At 50.1% G+C, this 18,325-nt stretch overlaps 6 protein-coding genes across 6 annotated transcripts; 2 read left to right on the top strand and 4 right to left on the bottom strand.

The window, feature by feature from the left end:
- Positions 1-153: 153 nt before the first annotated feature.
- Z519_06508 (uncharacterized protein) lies at positions 154-2,332 on the top strand (the record flags this gene model as incomplete). Its single annotated transcript, XM_016764248.1, has 4 exons — positions 154-524; positions 574-1,268; positions 1,317-1,552; positions 1,604-2,332. The coding sequence occupies 4 exons, from the start codon at positions 154-156 to the stop codon at positions 2,330-2,332; spliced, it is 2,031 nt and encodes a 676-aa protein (XP_016619330.1).
- Positions 2,333-2,371: 39 nt separating this feature from the next.
- Positions 2,372-3,608, bottom strand: Z519_06507 (uncharacterized protein; the record flags this gene model as incomplete). The annotated part of the gene is made up of 2 exons (XM_016764247.1): positions 2,372-3,383; positions 3,433-3,608. The coding sequence occupies 2 exons, from the start codon at positions 3,606-3,608 to the stop codon at positions 2,372-2,374; spliced, it is 1,188 nt and encodes a 395-aa protein (XP_016619329.1).
- Positions 3,609-4,944: 1,336 nt separating this feature from the next.
- Z519_06506 (hsp72-like protein) lies at positions 4,945-7,265 on the bottom strand (the record flags this gene model as incomplete). The annotated part of the gene is made up of 2 exons (XM_016764246.1): positions 4,945-6,159; positions 6,519-7,265. The coding sequence occupies 2 exons, from the start codon at positions 7,263-7,265 to the stop codon at positions 4,945-4,947; spliced, it is 1,962 nt and encodes a 653-aa protein (XP_016619328.1).
- A 1,761-nt stretch (positions 7,266-9,026) lies between these two features.
- Z519_06505 (uncharacterized protein) lies at positions 9,027-9,581 on the top strand (the record flags this gene model as incomplete). The annotated part of the gene is made up of 3 exons (XM_016764245.1): positions 9,027-9,170; positions 9,233-9,254; positions 9,397-9,581. 3 exons carry the CDS (start codon positions 9,027-9,029, stop codon positions 9,579-9,581), a joined length of 351 nt encoding a protein of 116 aa, XP_016619327.1.
- A 1,070-nt stretch (positions 9,582-10,651) lies between these two features.
- On the bottom strand, positions 10,652-13,617 carry Z519_06504 (uncharacterized protein; the record flags this gene model as incomplete). Its single annotated transcript, XM_016764244.1, has 2 exons — positions 10,652-10,777; positions 10,834-13,617. The coding sequence occupies 2 exons, from the start codon at positions 13,615-13,617 to the stop codon at positions 10,652-10,654; spliced, it is 2,910 nt and encodes a 969-aa protein (XP_016619326.1).
- Positions 13,618-16,361: 2,744 nt separating this feature from the next.
- On the bottom strand, positions 16,362-17,977 carry Z519_06503 (uncharacterized protein; the record flags this gene model as incomplete). Its single annotated transcript, XM_016764243.1, has 2 exons — positions 16,362-17,652; positions 17,763-17,977. 2 exons carry the CDS (start codon positions 17,975-17,977, stop codon positions 16,362-16,364), a joined length of 1,506 nt encoding a protein of 501 aa, XP_016619325.1.
- Positions 17,978-18,325: the final 348 nt, after the last annotated feature.

Below are 18,325 nucleotides of genomic sequence, written 5' to 3'. Positions count from 1 at the left end.
AAATGGTCCTCCGTTCAAACTTCTCGACTCCTGAACCGGGCCGGCCGTGGTCTGCGGATATCCTGATCCCAAGTATTTAGCACAACAATTGTCGTCGTCTTGTCTTCTCGGTATACCCGTCTGCCGGGCCCTGTCCAAATCGCACCAAAAGCCATGGGTTCATTGGATTATTCGAACAACTCCGTGCAGCGGCTTTGCAACATTGTAACTCCCATTGGGAACCTTGGCTATGGGTTAGACCAGGACGAGGTCGACAAGGCTCTCGAACGCTGCGTTTCTACATGCGTTCCGACAGCAATCATACTCGATTCCGGCTCGACCGATGGCGGACCAAATTGCCTGGCATTGGGAAGCATGACAACTTCAAGATTGAATTACAAACGAGATCTTCAGAAGATATTGAGCTCCTCACACCGGTTCCAGGTTCCGGTCTTGATCAGTTCTGCAGGCGGCGACGGTAGCGACGAACATGTGAAAGTGATCGTTGAGATTTGCGAAGAAATCATTGCAGCACCTGAGAATTCGTAAGCTGGATCTCTCCTTTGTTAAAGATGTGAGCTGAAGCAGCTATAGATCGTACGACTTCAAGACAATCGCAATCTTCGCTGGAATTCCCAAGCCGATCGTGTCGCAAAGACTCGCCAAGGGAGTCATCACCGGCTGCGGGCCAGCAGTACCCCCAATCTCACAGTCAGACATCGACAACTGTGTAAGAATCTTAGGACAAATGGGACCTGAACCCTTTGTGCAGGCAATGGAAGCAACACCAGGCTTCAGGCTGGTTATCGGTGGTAGAGCGTACGACCCAGCACCATACGTGGCATTTTCCATGTTCTGTTTTCGAAGCAAATTTAGCGACTCCGAAAAGCTCTGTTCGAGCGAGATTCTCGGAGGTTTTATGCATATGGGCAAGATCATGGAATGCGGCGGCCTATGTGCGCGCCCGAAGTCTGCTGGTGCGATGGCAACGATATACCAAGATGGCACGTTTGACATTTGCCCACTCCATCCCCAGAGCATATGCACAACAATGTCAGTTGCTGCACACACCCTGTATGAGAAGAGCAGGCCAGATTTGCTCTTTGGTCCAGGCGGCTATCTTGATGTTGCCCAGTCAATATATGAAGAACTTGAAGATGGACGCACCGTCCGGGTGCGAGGAGACCGTTTTTACACTTCCGCCATGCAGGGAGTGCCTTATCAGGTTAAACTTGAAGGGGCACAGGTCCTGGGTTATCGGAGCATGTACTTTGGGAGCTTGAGAGACCGTGAGTACGCTCCGTGCTTTCTGTGCCCATCCGACTGACAACATTCAGCCATCCTCATCAACCAGATTGACGAGTTTCTAGTCCGGGTGAAGGGATACGTGCGACAGCAGCATGGAACTCAAGAATCTTGGCACCTTGCCTTTCATACATATGATGGAAAGCACAAAGACATTGCCCCCGAGTTGTCGGAAGCCCCAGGCGAAATCTTCTTGATAGGCGAGGCAATGGCGGGAACTCAGGCTCTGGCGACTGCTCTGGCCGACACTGCCCGCATTGCCACGATAGTAAGTCGGAAACGGTCGTGGAGTTATTCGCGCTGATATCTGAAATCCCAGCACGGTCCATATCCGGGACAAAAAGCCACAAGCGGCAACTTCGCCTTTGGTATATGCGGCACGAAGACCGTTGAGCTTGGTCCATGTGCAGAGTTCAACATCTATCATTTGATGGACCTCGAACCAGGTGAGGAGTACGCCCATGAAGATTCGATTGGCGGAGATGTCGTTGCTCCAACTGGGTTGTTTCGATGGCGGACCCAGGATATAAGCAATATCAACCACGTCGCCACCAAAGAAGGAACAGCAGGATGTTCCGTTAAGTCAATTCAGCGGAATAGCGACAGACGAACTACCCAGGAGAAGCGTTCATTGCCAACCAAAACTCTTGGTGTACCTCCCGGTCCCTTGGTCTTAGGAGATGTCGCCAGTGTCCTGCGTTCCAAGAATGCGGGACCTTTCGAGATCACTTTTGACGTGATGTTCGACGTTGAGGAAATATACCGGACTATTAAAGACTCGGAGATTTTGAACCAAAACTTGATCGAAAGCCTGTATCATTTGAAACCTGAGGAAATCATTTGGTGTGGATGGTTCGACCAAGCTCGAGCATTCAAGGCGACCATACCCAGGAAGCAAAACTCGCAACCTAAGGCCTCCGGTGGGTTCTTCGAGACTGACGTGCATGGCTCACAGCAATACATTCCGCTTTTTAAGGTTACCATCCCGGAAGATATTTCGGAAAAGGTGCGAAGGCTTCTCAAAGTTGGTGAAAGGGCAGCTCTTTGAAAGTCGCAATCAAGTCGAAGTTAGGAAACGGTCCTGAGATCATGCGCCGATGTCATTGAAGTCGTAAGCGGTGAAATCCAGCATCTGCAAAAATGACTGGTCCCAAATGCTGTCAGGTAGTGGGTACTCGAGGTCCACGGATCCCAAATCGGGATTTTCTTGAATGTTGAGATCGGGGCTCCTGAAGGACTGATTGTCAGATCTTAGGGCAGGTGAAGAAGGGTTGATTTTCTCCAGCCATTCCGTCCGTAGATTCCGCTTTCCGCGAATGTCTGCTGCAGAAATGAGTGCATTCCATACGATAGAAGCCACACCACGGTCTTCAATGTCTTCACTTGGGTCTAGCCTCTGCGCATCACCGTGTCGACAAAGAACTTCTATCACCGTAGCTGCTCGACCAGGCTCAGCGAGCTGGTGCGACGCAAACTGACGGAGCTTCGCATGCAACATGAGCACCTTGTTTCGAGACGTAGCAATTTGTTCAGCATCAGAGGCGGGATCGAGCACGAAGTATCTCAGAAGAAAGAAGGCTGCCAGCAAGACGCCCACAAAGAATTGCTTGGGTAATGCCCGGTGAGGATCGATGAGGCGGCTATCAGACGACCTTTTCGCCCCGGCTCCTTCTAGATCGTCGCAGTAAATGTCGATAACGCGATGAGCAGCTGCCATGCCGAGTTGTTGACATCTCATACTATGATTCCCGAGCTCAAGATGGTCATACTGTTTCGACTGCTGTTTCTCTCTGACCAATGCCAACGTATACAGATGTAGCTTTGCGACATGGAAATTGAAAGCGGCGTAATTGTCAATATAATTGATAAAGCGATCCGTGAGAGTATTCAAGTCTTGTTCACACATCTGCACGAGGGTCTCTCGAACCGAGACTCCCACTTCTCCAACCAACGAATCGTGGTATTTAGCCATACATTGTTGGATATGGGTATCAACGGCCAGTCTTTGTGGAACTTGCTGTTTGCGGAGGATGGAATCGATGGTGCTAAGGTCAAGAGCGCTCTTCACTAAGGGGGGATTCCCAAGGGCGATAGATAAACTTAGCACATCAAGTCAGTTTTATTCCAGCATAGGATCGGAAAACTCACGAGGTGTTGATAACGAAGCATCCAAGCCAAGTTTTCCACATCGTCTCCCGGTCACTCTGTGAAACGACAGCCATGGAGCGAGAGATAGATCCCGCAGAACGTGATAAGCCGAGGTAATGCGAGGCGTGTACCGCTATAGCGCTGTACATCAAGCTCGGATCTTCTGGCTGGTGCATGACTGGTAGCGGCCAGGTGCACATAATCAAAATGCCCTGAATAGTATTCAATGAGTGAGGGGTTCGAAGGATTGTTTGATTGAGCAAATTCGAGTACGGCAACGCCAGGTCGTTGGATTTGGACACATATTCTTTGTGGTGCCGACTTGCGGTGAAGAGCATAGTCCAGAAAAGGAACGGGCTCGATGCTTGGATTGTCTGTGCGGAGGTCCTTGTATCAATAATTGGAAGATGAGAATGAAACGCTACATAGAAACTGTAGCTAATCAGTCTCTAATCCATCAACAGCTTGGTTGCAAGGCGTACAGAGAGAGAAGATCTCGTATCTCCTCTTTGCTGAAATGACAATCTCCAAGACTTGCTTCTTGTAGGCCAGAAAGACACGCGTCGCCTTCCGACAATCCAAAAGGGCTGTTCGCCGGAGATCCGCCATCTGGTGATGGGCGAGAATTTCCTACTAGGGGAGAATCTGCTCCCTGTACCTGGTGGCCGTTTGGATTCGACTCCAGGCTGGATCCTTTTTGGGGCTGAGCTTTGATTGACTGCTTCAACCGATGAAGTTCATTGGTGACGGTTTGTAGACGCCTGTTCGTGAGCCAGGCGATGAAACCAAATCGAGGAAGAAACCCACAATCGAGCTGGCGTCCGCTTGAAATTGGAATCAATCACGCATACCAACTCTCTCTTCGCACAACGAGCGCAGGGACGGGGAAAGGTTTCGTTGGCGTCGCATCGTAGCTGGGAGCATCAGCCAGAAGTGAAAAGTTGAACAGAGAAGGTAGGGCTCGAACTTTGACTTGCTTGCATTCCGTGCAGGTTTTGACCGGTCGCCTTCGTGCCATTGAGACATGATCTGTTGTAATACGAGGATGAAAGTGGCCGGGGAAATGAAACAACAGTATATGTAAGCCTGGGGAAGCCAAGACTGGGAGATATCGAGATATGTTAGGCCCCCCTCTCTTAAGGGCTCGAGAGGTACCAATAGCCTCTGGCAGGCAACTGCCAAATCAGATTTGCGGCATTGATTTGGTGTCAATTTACATGGACAAACGGATAATTGCGAGGATGAAGCAATATGGAACATTTGCAATGGAATATTTTTTGGCATTGAAAGCTATGCTAAGCCCTGTCATTTCTCTAACTCTGACTATCTTCCCGCCGATCATCACCAGTAGAGATCCTGTAAACCTCAATGATCAACCCTTCGTAGGAAGATGCCGGAAAACTCTATGCCATGCAAGAGGTATCATGTCATGTCCCATCGATAACGCCAACGCCGGTATGATTGACACAAGAATTAAAGCCGCTCATGCTTTTGGTCGTATCTTGAAGATATTTAGTCAACCTCCTCGACAGTTGGGCCGTCATCACCGTGACCAGCACCGCCCGCGCCAGGGAAGCCACCAGGACCGCCAGGCATACCACCGCCGGGCATTCCCCCAGGCATGCCACCTTCGCCGCCAGCGCCGTAGAATTTCATCATGATGGGATTGGCAATACCCTCAAGCTCCTTCTGTTGAGATTCATACTCTTCCTTGGTGGCGGTCTGGTTCTCGTCAAGCCAGGAAATGATCTTGTCGATTTCAGATTTGAGCTTCTCTTTGTCGGATGCATCGAGTTTCTCATCAACCTTGGAGTCGGACAGAGTGTTCTTGAGAGAGTAGGCATACGACTCCAGACCATTCTTGGCGCTGATACGGGCTGCCTCGGCCTCGTCTTCAGCCTTGTACTTCTCGGCCTCAGCCAGCATACGTTCGATTTCTTCTTTGGACAGACGGCCCTTGTCGTTGGTGATGACAATCTTGTTCGACTTGCCGGTTCCTTTCTCGACAGCAGAGACATTCATGATACCATTGGCATCCATATCGAATGTAACCTCAATCTGAGGAACACCACGAGGCGCAGGAGGAATACCGGACAGCTCGAACTTGCCGAGCAGGTTGTTGTCCTTGGTGCGAGCACGCTCACCTTCATAGACTTGAATGAGCACACCCGGCTGGTTGTCGGAGAATGTAGAGAAGGTCTCGGACTTCTTGGTGGGGATGGTGGTGTTACGCTTGATGAGAGGAGTCATGACACCGCCAGCGGTCTCGATACCGAGGGACAACGGAGCAACATCCAAGAGCAAAATCTCATTGGTTGATTTGGAGGTGGTGTCACCGGACAAGATGGCGGCCTGAACGGCAGCACCATAGGCGACGGCCTCGTCAGGGTTGATTGATTTGTTGGGTTCCTTGCCGTTGAAAAAGTCGGAGACAAGCTTCTGGATCCTGGGAATACGGGTGGAACCACCGACCAAGACGATCTCGTGAACGGAGGACTTGTCGATCTTGGAATCGCGAAGGACACGCTCGACAGGTTCCATAGTGGATCGGAAGAGATCCTGGCAAAGCTCTTCGAATCGAGCACGAGTGATGGAGGTGTAGAAGTCGATGCCCTCGTAGAGGGAGTCGATTTCAATGGAGGTCTGTGCCGAAGAGGACAGGGTGCGCTTGGCACGCTCGCAGGCAGTCCGAAGACGACGCAAAGCCCGAGCATTGGAGCTAAGATCCTATTTTTGAGTCGTTAGTATACATTGAACAACAATACTGACGTGGTGAACGATAACAATGAGGAGCTTGTTTTCGACGCTGTCGCTTATGAGAATAGTAGCCCTTCGTGACGCAATCCACTGGTGGGAGGAAGGTGCAGTGCCGGTTGACCACCACAAGAAGAAGCGGCAGCGTCGATAATAAAGCTCTATTGTGAGAGGAGGCGCCAAGGGGGGAAGTGCAAGGGGAGAAGGTGGGTCAGCGTTCCGCAGCCGACTCTGTTTGATTGTGCAAACCGCCATACAGAGCCGCTGTAGAATCAAAACACCACCTCCCAAGGGAAAGGGGAGAGGGGCAAAGGAAATGGGATTCTTCTTACCTTCTTGTATTTACGTTTGAACTCATTCACAAAGTGGTTGACAAGACGGTTGTCGAAGTCCTCACCACCCAGATGAGTGTCGCCAGCAGTGGACTTGACTTCGAAGATACCCTCCTCAATAGTCAAGAGAGAAACATCGAAAGTGCCACCACCGAGATCGAAGATGAGGACATTGCGCTCGCCTTCAGCCTTCTTGTCGAGACCGTAGGCAATGGCGGCAGCAGTGGGTTCGTTGATGATACGAAGGACGTTGAGGCCGGCAATCAGACCAGCATCCTTGGTGGCTTGGCGTTGAGAGTCGTTGAAATAGGCAGGCACGGTGATGACTGCGTTGTTGACTGTGCCACCGAGGTATGACTCCGCAGTTTCTCTCATCTTGGTCAAGACCATGGACGAGATTTCTTCTGGTGTGAACTGCTTCTCTTCACCTTTGAACTCCACCTGGATGACCGGCTTGCCACCCTTGTCGATGACCTTGAATGGGAAGTGCTTCATATCGGCTTGAACTTCGGGGTCGCTGAATTTACGACCGATCAGTCGCTTGGCGTCGAAGACGGTGTTGTGGGGGTTCATGGCGACCTGGTTCTTCGCGGCATCACCAATGAGACGCTCAGTGTCGGTGAAAGCAACGAACGAGGGGGTGGTTCGGTTGCCCTGGTCATTGGCGATGATCTCTATGCGGTCGTCCCGGAAGACACCCACGCATGAGTAGGTAGTGCCCAAATCGATGCCAATTGCTGGTGCCATGATGACTGGAGAATGAGAGGAAATGGGGTAGTGCAAGGGAGAAAGAAACGCTATGAAGGAGTCTTTGACAGACTTCTTATTCCTAAGAGATTTTTGGATGTTGTGATCTGATGGTGAGAAAGAGGAAAGGCAGAGCCTGATCACTGGGATTTATGGGATTTCGTTGTTGTCGAAATTTTGCCAAGGCGAGGGCGGGACGCAGTTGATCGAACCGTGAAGAAGTACGTGGAACTTTGGCGACCGTTCTAGTTGCAGGGTTGCGGTTCCCACTGGAAGCTGGAAGCTGCCGGCCTCTTCCAGCGAGCGCCTGCGGTGACAGGAAGTGGGCTGTGAAGCTGCCTGAATTGTCTGTGCCCTTCCACTCACTCTGTGCGCCTTATGTTCCACTTTGGTGAGGGTAGCCGTTTGTTGTGGTGAGGGCTGCAGCTGGGCATTTTTCGCAGTGGAAGCTGTCCCGCACTGAACGACTGAACCCCTAGTACGTCATTCAATTCCCCCTCCAACTACCTATTTCGCTGAATTTCTCCAGACAAGGCTGAGGTGGGTTCTCCACGGTTGATTGGAGGGGCAACCACACAAGGTAGCGAAGAAAAAAAAGTCGCCTGATACTTGCATCTTCGATACCGGTCAGAAATCTTTCACGATGCTTCTAAGCAATGATGAAATTGCTGCATCAAACAACATCATGCCAATTCTTTTCGCTTCTTCTGACGTTTAATCATCGCCACTCGCGAGCCACTACCGCAGTTCTATAATCCCCACCGATGCATCACACATTCTCTCCAAAAATCGTACTCGTACACAAAGTAAGATACAGTTCGGAAGACTGTGCTAGAAAGATGAGGATCGTGTGGAGTCGCTTCGCCTAATTTGTTCTCCATCCAGTCCCAGTCCTCTATCTTCCCATTCTCTGAAATTGACCGGAAGCTTAAAAGATCAGCAATATTTTCTCAAGACATCACGCGACAAATTCAGTCCCTTACAGAAACCACTTCAAGCTACACGCAACCACCCTGACCACAAGGCGAACTTTGTAGATGGTACTTCCCGCGAAAACCCACACTTTAACTGCAACAACACCGAGAGCAAAGAATCCAGACTGTTCATAGCGTTAAGATCGACATAACAAGTAGGAAAGATGAGATCTCTTCTCGCCATCGCTCTAGCTTTATCAAAATCCTAGGGACCGGCAGGGTACGAGGTACCTGACCACTCAAAATCGAGCTTAGTTGGCCTCAATGCGACGTTGATTGCTCGTTGACGCCGCTCACGATGGCTGCCATCAAAATTGCACTTGCCATAGCTGTAATCATCAGCGACCGTCTATTTCTCGTAACAGTGGCAGCCCATAAGTCTCTGCGGTTGGATACACAGTCGCAACGTTGAAATCTTCATGTGTGGTCTCTCAGTAGCATCCTATCGGCATCAAACCTCGAGCCCCATACTGGTCCAAGCAATTGTAGCCGCGAACTCAAGAAAGACGGGACGTGATAATCCAAACGGATTCGCGAATTGACATCGGATATGATATCCGGCTAGGCCAAGAGTATCCACGTGATTATACTAGGTCTAATCAGGTTAGCTGTGTAGTGGTGCTTGGCGCGCTGTCGCAAAGCGCGCAGCGCTCCAAACTCGAATGTGTGTCCACCAGCAATTGCCACACTTTGCTGCTCAATACCAACTGCTCTCAACTTCAAAGGAGCCTCTCCTATCGCTCCAACACCTCTAGATCCTCCCCACTAATATCTTCCAAACCGTACAATGGCGGCAAACGGCGAGACCGTGCCTCAGGGCGCAAGCGAAGTTACCGACACTGGCAAAGGAAAGGGCAAGGCGGTCGAGGAGCCTATGATGATGGAAGAGGATGATGACGAAGACGACGAAGAAGAGGAAGAGGAAGAAGAGGTATGTCCATGACATCGAGGATTTGTCTTCCTAGCCCATTCTGACATGATCACTTGCTCCAGATACCCGAAGTGGAAGATGAAGGTACATTCTACCCCTTGAGCAAATCCTCACATCACTCCTACCATGATGTAAATCGCACACCAATCCGCCATGAAAACCTCTCTCCATCTATCCTCCGCTCGCAGATTTCTGCGAAGGGGAGTCCAAACTAACTTCAATATAGTCGATGAGATGGAAGCACTTGAACTGGAAAACATTGTCGAGACCCGGACCCGTGGCAAGAAGATCGACTGGGCTGAAGCCGAGCAGAAATCAAAGGATGCTGGTGACGATTTGGACGACGACGATGACGACGACGATGAAGACTTCGAGGCGCCCGAAGACGAGGATGAGGAGATGAAAGGTTGATATCGCCTGCATTACTGCGCATCTTCCGCGAAGAGCATTGGAATATGGACGGTTCATAATTGCGGCGGCGGCCGATGTGATGGCCTTAGTTCAGCTCTCGAAGAATGAATCACGCAAATATGTGATTCGAATCGTGAAGCTGATGGGCCCCCAATGGGCACATGATTCAGAATTGCCCTAGAACCTCACCACGAAAGAGGATATTTTATCTTGTTCCATCCGTCAAGCGATTTGACGTGGCATTGACAGCATTTCTTCAGGAGGCAAAAGAGGTACAGGCGTCCAAGAGTCAAAAATCAATCTGCCTCACGGCAGACTAGGAAAAGCGATCAGAATGGGGGTTTCATTCTTGCCCGCATGGCAAGTGATAGACCGTTGGGGTGGTTGACTTGCTGCCAGACGGACAGCTCCAAGATCTGCTTTCCAAAAAAAAAGAACCAAAGCCAAAAATTCATTCAATCTGCTGGCATTCCGACATTTGGTTCTTTCCTGGCTCTAGCTTCTTCATACCCCAGACCCCTCATCTGTACTCCGTACTCGGTATACACGGAGTGTATACACAGCGCTTATCGACCCTCGCCACTATCATCATTGTATCCATATCCACATCCCCTCCATCTGTATAGCGACGACTACAACCACGGCTACATGGATACTTGAAACCCCGGGCCTAGTTCTATTTGGTCCATTTTGTTTTTGAATGCGTTGGATTGGATTGGATTGGATAGAATATTGCATTCATGGAGATTGGATCCCCATTCACCGCGTTCCAATCCGATTCAGGTCTCAGAACTCACTAATAGTATCGCGGATCTAGAATCCCAGAAATCGCGGTGGTATGTATGGTCTGAGGCTTGCCAGTCAACAGCCCTGAGCCTGAGCCTGAGCTTGAGCTTGAGCTTGAGCTTGAGCTTGGCCTCATCCTCGTTTGCCTCGTCCTAGCTCCTAGAAATATCTAGGACTCTGTGTCAGTGGTGTCTCCGCAGAACCTGGATTTCGATAGACCACTCTTCCTTTTGTTTATCGCCAGAATTCTGTTCGCAAGGACGGCCTTCTCCTGGGATTTCAATCTAGCCCTTGCCGTCGCCGCCGCCCTCGCTGTCGGCATCGGGCTCCCCATCCTTTTCGGGCTCGCTGTTTTCGTCTGGCTCCCTCCACCTATCCTCATGGGGAGCACCATCTTGTTCCGAATCGAACTTCCAATTAGAGTCCCTTCCCTGTTGACGGTCGGAGTCCTCGTCTCCCTCGCTACCTCCTTGCCCTTTCCATTCGCCCCCTCGTTCGCTGCCATCGTATTCTTAATCATCTCCTCCTTCTTCATCCTCTCTTCGTGTGCCCCATGGGTCGCCCACTTCAATAACGACTCATCGTCTACCTTTCTTCTCCTCACCTTCTTCCTTATCTTTATTGGCTTCTTCTTGACAGGCTGTATCCGTTTCGGTGTACGGTCCAGCAAGAGCACCCACCATTTCGCGACGCAGTGCTTGCACATCCAATTCTCCAGCTTTTCGTTCTCGGTTGGACTGAGTTCCGGCAGAGGACGACCAAAGTCCCCATGCGTTGGGATGTTTCTTCTTTTCTTGCCGAACAACAATCTCTGATACAAGGCGCATCTCTTGTGATACCTCTTTCCGGGTGTTCTGCACTCGGGATCCGCGCAGCAGATTGTGTTCTTGTGTGCAAGCTCGATTTCCCTGAGGCAATCGCCGCATTTATATTCACTTGTCATTTGGGTTTGAGCTCGTTCATTTTCCTTGTCCGATTCTCCATGCCTTTTTTGTGTTCTTTGCGCCTGCACTCGAGTTCGGGATTGCACGTTGGCTGTTTTAGTGCCCTGAGAGCCTTGTGCCACTTCTGGTGCACGACTAAGTACCGCTTCGCTTGTCTCTCTTTCTTCCACCAGTGCATCCGATGGAGGACCTTGGAAAATCAGCTCGTTAACGTCCGCAACCACATTATCATCAATGACCTTCTTCTCTTTCAGCTCGCTCAAAAAGTCGAAGAAAACTTGACACAGCTCATCACTCCCGTCCTTCAACCATCTTCTATGCTTTCTGACAAATCTAATGAGAGAATTCGACAGATATCGGGGATGTTCGAGATGTTCTTCCGTCCGGTGTCGGTTCCACCGTTTGTAGAGCTCCCGTTTGTGATTGCTCCAACCCTGTTTTTGAGCCATGATTTCAAGCAGTTCCATATGCCTTTCAATATGCAAGCTATTGTCGACTTCGTCATCTGTGTCACTGCGTGGTTCTTCACTGGGGGAGACCGGTCGATCTGAAATAGAGGTCCATACATCTTCGGGTGTGTCATACTTGGACTGTAGGCAAATGGCTCTGGCCTTTCTGCGGTTAGGTTTACGAAAATCAGGGACCTCAGACGCTAGTGGATATCGCGAGCCCGATATGGTTGACCAGGAGTTATTGGAAGTCGTGATCCCGCTCAAAGGAGGCTTCTTAACTGCCTTTTCCCCTGTCCAGCTACGATCGCCTTCTACATAGGCCGAGAGGTCGAATGGTTTGGCTGGAGCTTGCCAGTGAAATTGAAAATCATTCTCCTCCCTTCTGAGGTTCACGAGAGTATCGACTTTAATTTGGATTTCGGTCGGCTCGTTGGTGATGGGGTCTCGTCGCAGCCTCGCCACCGAGAAATTATATTTCGGATGCGTGGTCGTGAGATGAAACAGCAAATTCTGCAAACTCCGCGACTTCCACGGGGCGCAAAGCGGACATCGATATCCCTCGACTATGGCATTGCGGAACTCTTCACCAGTACCTGCTTGCCTCGAAATCGTACTAGAAAAGGTATAGCTTGTTTCGGGTTGGTGCGGACTCTGCGAAGCTGCCTTAGGAGCAGGTTTCTGGTCCCTTTTTGGTCTCTCTGGCAAATACACCGCGTTCAAGTTTTGGGACAGAAACGAGTCGATATCCAAGTCTTTGCTCCCCGGCTCAGTAGGTTTAGAGACAAGGTCGGATTTCTGCCAAGTTGATGTCACCTGGAGTCCGTAATTCGTCTTGTATGTGCGTCCTTCATGCAGGAAAAACACACTGAGCGGGACATCCGGGTCAGGAGCTTGTGGAAGGTGGGTGTATCTTGCGACAATAGCTCCTTGCAGCTCTTCAATTTCTACCTTCCCGATTTCCGAAGTGAACTTGTCAGCGTCGCTCTTGCTCATAATTGGTATTGGGGGCCAGCAACTGTCAACTGCAAAGGGAATAATCTTGATCTCAAGAAAATACTTGTTGATAATTCCCCGAACAGATTTCGACTCTTGTTGAATGGGAACTTTGAGCTCTGTCGCTTTGACAACGAAAGGCTCTTCTAGTTCGAGGTCGACAAAGTAGCCATGCACGCCATTGTCACCGACTGTTACATCACAATATGATGATTTGGTGGTAAGTGGCATCACATTACAGCCATCGCGATTGTCCCATATTGTCAGATGGCACAGGCATCGGACAGCGTCGCGTTTCTGGCGTTTGGAAGGCCTCTGATCGCCGCTAAGACAATTGGTTTTGAAGTTGAGTTTCCTTCTGATATTACTCAAGTCAAGCATTAGCTCGGCATTAGGATGGTGGTACGTTTTGTTGACGAGGCCTCTGATGCTTCGCTGCCTAGTGCTCTCTTGCTGTGTTCCGTTCCGCTCACAAGGGTCTGGTCTCGACGACATATTGCGCGTTGTCAGTTGAGATGAATTGGAGGTGGCAGTGGGGTCTCCCGAAGTCTCTGTTCCGTCGACTGCAGCACTCTTTACCACCCGACCTGCCCCACTTGCACCCGAAATCGTCCCTTCTGAGACCTTCTCGACGTCGGTCGTATTTTTGGCCACAAGAGGTGTCGAACTCGCCCATGGGCGTTTCTCCTTCCGCCGCTCCGCGTGATGCTCCAATACCCGCGAGATGTTCCTCTGTAAAAAGAGCTTGTGGCGTGCCTTCTGCTGATAGAGCCCAAACGTAAAGTCTCCGATCACGTATCGAGAAAATTGGTTTCGCGATCGTGAGTGGTTGTAGCGAGAGTCAGAAAATTTTGTATGCATGTTGGGCCATTTGCAGAGCTTGACGGCAGCTTGATCACAGATCAAGTAGTTGACGAGATCACACCCGGAAATGGCGAGATGCAAAGTCCATTCTTTTGGTCCGAAGACGCAGTTGACATCAAATGAAAACGGGCGAGAGCCAGATGAATTTGTACTTGTCCCAACGCACGGCTGCATTCACGCTTAGTGCGCCATTCCGAGAGTTGCGTTCGGAACTACGAAGTCAAAAACGTATGTTTGAAGCCGTTCGTAGTGCCGCGGTCCCCGCACAGAAGAATGCTGAAGACAGGGACGACCTGATGCATAAGTCGGATGGCCTGCAGTGGGTGGTGGTTGAATCTGGGCGATTCGAGCAGCTGGCCAACATGCATAGGAGGGGGGCGGGAGGTGGAAAGGAGCGAAAGCTTCTTGTGAGCGTCATTTAAAGAATTAGTCCAGCAACACTGAGCTTGGTGGCTTGCAAGGGCCGCCATGGGCATGATGGGTCGTGCAGTTCGATTAATTGGGGTGTCTGACACCCGTCTGACAGATTTCTCATATTTTCCGCTCCCAAGGACAAACCACGTTTCATGCAGCTCCGCCTGCATCGCCCCCCTTAAGAACATTCTCTGGAGCATATCTATGCCCATCTTGCCCGTCGTAGAGAAGTTGCACTGGTCAGTGACTGGAGCAAATAGTAATATTACGTCAATTTCTTCTTATGACCCTTTTGCTATCATCAAACTCCAAAAAACCCGTTCAGCCTGCCATCTGTTCACCCAGCACATCAACATCTCGCTCTTAGACAACATCGGCTTGGCCTATGTCGCTGGTGCGCTCTGTTATCTCGGGTTTTTCCAGTAAGGCGTCCTTTGTTTCCTCGTCTTCCTAGCGGCCAACGTAGTATCCGTCTAGTATCTGTTCCTTTTCCTTTCTGCTTCTGTCGTAGATTCTCATCCTTTCCAGAGATCTGCCCCAGAACAAGATGTTCATAGTAGTGTCGTCTTCCAAATTCTCCCCTATATTCCCATTGTAGCACAGCCCCGGAATGAAGAGCAGAGTAATACCGCGAATGGGTTTGGATCGCAAGGAGCCGTGTAGCGAACCACATAAGAGGAAGTTCGATATATATGAGCCCATTCCTGGCCTTTGACGCAGAAGGAGATGTGCTCGTCGAGCTGTGAGCACCACTTTGATTCGTGCTGATTTCGAGATTGTGTGGCATGGATCATCCCCTGTTTCAACATTCGAAGCAGTAAAAACGGGGCTTCGACATGACTGCAGCAATCCTTGCCATCGTTCTCGACCATGCGGACAAATTCCCTTCCCGTATTTCGGAAGCTGGCTCGACCCGCAGGAGGCTCCGACGAGGAAGTCTGTCGTTCAAAGAAGAAAAGGATTGCAACTACCGAGATGGGTCAAAGCTCATCAGGAAGGGCGTTGTCCTTCAACCCAGCGCTTATTGCGTTGTTTTCTGCCTTGTTACCTTCCTTTGTGCCTTTAACACTGACATCGAAAGCGAGGCTCTCTAGCTTACAACGTCCTTGCAAGTTTTGGTCTTGTTCTTCCAGTTGAAGCAGCTTTGTCTGCCAGAATTTGCCTTGGTGAGTACGAAGATCAGGATAGAAACTGTCACTGGCGGAGATTGAGATTCCGTTGAAGGAGATGGGTCAAAGCTGATCCTCAGGAGCGTTAAGTACCTCATAATAGGGTCCAGACCTTATACACTTCAGTAATGGGTGGGCCCCTATCTCGACCGAACGTTATACCGTTCCGGCTACGTATCCCTGCAATATCCACTGCTTTTGGTTGGCTTCTGTCATTGTTCTATTACTATTTGACCTTCCTTGGTCGATTCCGACGTATTTGTTCCATCTGCCTTTTGGCGGTCGTCCTAATTCTGGTAATGCTGGTCAGTTGAGGTGAACTCCGGCGCAGGAGATAACGAAGCGATGGCTTCACATGCGTACATTTTATGGGCTGTCGATGTGGGAAATAGCATGTCCGGAGCCTTCACATACCACCTTCAAATTGATACCTACATTTGCCATCAGAAAGGACATATCGTCACTGCAAGAGTAATGCAAGAACATATTGAATGATGAGATTCCATTCCCTTTGGTGGGTAGATGCTTGCCTTGGAGGTAAAACAGCCGTGTGTATGAGCAGGTATTGCCTAAGCCGTGAGGCACTCTTCCAGTGTCCAAGAAAAAAGAATTTGAAGAAGGACAATTGCGTAACTACGAACAATGGTGAGTCGAGGATCTGAAGCTATGGCTCCCTGCGAGTCGACTTTATGAGGACAGAGACAACATGCTCTATCTGCAGAAAGAGACAGATGAACCGCGCTCAAACCTCTTCTTCTCCAAAGCTTTGCAACAAGGCAAAAGGAAGCAATGATGAAAAAGATGCGGAAGAAAACTTCCAATGTTGTCGTTCCAAAAACTGTTGCAAGAGACCCGCACTTGACTTGTCGGATAACAATATGATATCAATGCAAGTTAAGAATAGGGATAAGAATAGTAGGAAGGATATGCAGAAAGGAAAGGGAGAAGATGGTGAAAGCGAGGGGGTATATATATTCGAGGAGATTAGGCAGAATCAATTCTGGAATACAAAATTCGTACAAACTTTTGCGTATGTGGTTTCTCAATGATGATCCATTGGAACTGGATAATCCATGCTGAAAGTGGCAAAAAGGTCGAAGGAATTAGGCATGAAAGTTGAGGGACTTGTTCAAGTTTGTTTCGCTACTGGAAAGTCAATCAACATTCATTCTGTCCCTTGTCCTGACCCTCCGTCCCAGCCTGTTGCGCCCCATTTCTCTCTCCGTCTGCTTCACCTCGATCCGGAGCTGGCATCTCTGTCTCTCCCATCAAGCTCGTCTGTATCTTCGCACTCTGGCATCCAGGGCAATTATGCACGACCTCGTGGGCAAATAGATCGCAGTCGATGCAGAAATGCCTCCGGCAGACAGGACATTCGTATCTGCTGGTACTGGTCGTCGGGAGGGGGCCTGCAGATTGAGGGTTTTTATTACCAACAGAGATTGGGACTGTGGAGCCAGTAGGAGGGTCCGTACTTGACTGTCCCGGTTGCTGTTCCTTTGCGGTTGATGTCGGCAACTGACTTGGCTTTGGAGCTGGGGGGAACTGCTTCAAACAAGCATAACAAGCAGTACTTCGGTAAGCCTTTGACCAGGGAACTTCGAGCCAATTCACAAGGGGAAATAAATGGTGATAGCTCCTCGCCAAATGGGTGCTCAGTATTAGCGTCAGTCCGCACACAGGGCATTCGCTCGGCAGACTGCATACTTTGGCACTGCATCGTGAGCACAAATACCCATCTCGTCTGGGTGTGGCGTGACAAGCACATAGTGAGGGGTGCCCCTCTACTGTTCTGGAAGGGAAACCCATCATCAAGAGTGATGAGGCTGTCTTGTTGGCGCCGCCGTGGGTAATTGGTGGAGTTGTCACAGCCATATATAGTTCCCGAAAGTGTTGTTCATGCAATACAACGCCGTAGGGGGACAAGTCACCGTCGTTTGTCTTGGAGACAAGTTCGGCACAGATGGCAACTTGCGCCGCGAGGCCAATGACCGTAGCCCGTATCTTGTCATGAACTAGACTGTTGATCGTATTGTGAATGTCCCCCGGATCCGAAGTATGTAAAGCGCCAAATACCAGCAGTATCTCACGCGTCCCGTGGCTGGGCGCGTGAAACAATCCTGCTCTTGCCATCTCAAGCGCATTTTCCAGGGAGGGATTGCCTTTGGGTTCTTCCTTACGGTATTTCTGTATTGCAGCCAAGTGAGAGGTTGGGTTACCAGACATATCACTGATCCTAACGGCGATACCGTCGCGCATGCCTATTATCCCAAGCTGCGAAATCGGGTTTTGCTCAAAGAATTCGCGGATGAAGGATTCGGTGTAGGACAGGGTGAGTAGGTAGCGGGTTGGACGGAGGTCTTTCTCATTCATAGAGAGGGACATGTCGAGGATAAGGATTAGGTGGCGGATTATACCACGCTGGAGGGGCGTGGTGTCTTTGAGAAGTCTGCAGAGAAGCCATGGTGAGATACATTCAAATGAGGTGCAGTTGGCGTTCTTTTGAGACTGATTCTCTTCTGTGTCTAGTTCCTTCCGTCGATGGATTGAAGAACCTACCTTTTCCTCTTACCCGCCTCCAGGAGACCCTCAACCGCACCTGTAATGGTTCCATCGGCACCTTCAACGAGCAGATCCCAAGTTCGGGTTACTTCAAAGCTCTGGGCAGATTCGCGAGCATTTGCCCTTCGAACAGCAGAACGGCCGCGGGCGGAGGCTCTAGGCAAGTCGTCGTCTGTTCCATCGGCAACATATTCGTCCCCTGATGCCGGCATCACATGGACGAGGAAGACGCGCAGCGGCAAGAGAGAAAAGAGAATAGAAAACGGCTAGTTAGGAAACACGTTGTCGCGTGCAGGACGAGGCTTGATGTGGTAAGGCTGAAAATAATTTGGAGCTGCAGTTGGAGATGATGCCATGAATCCCCCCGCCAATGCAACCGTTCAGGCAGCTCGGCCAGTACCGAGTAATACCTCGTACGTTGACTCGATTGGTATGTAGCAATCCTCCGTCGTTCTCCTCGTACTAGTTGGCCGTTGGCTGCTGTTAATGCAGATCTATTTGCAACCCAAGTAGGAAGGAGGGCGTGGATGCTCGACTTCAAATTTTATTCCTTTTTCACT

This window comes from Cladophialophora bantiana (genome assembly GCF_000835475.1).
Source record: "Cladophialophora bantiana CBS 173.52 unplaced genomic scaffold supercont1.9, whole genome shotgun sequence".
Classification (NCBI taxonomy): Eukaryota; Fungi; Ascomycota; class Eurotiomycetes; order Chaetothyriales; family Herpotrichiellaceae; genus Cladophialophora; species Cladophialophora bantiana.
Note: the sequence above shows the minus strand (reverse complement) of the source record. Positions and strands in the feature narration are given on the sequence as shown.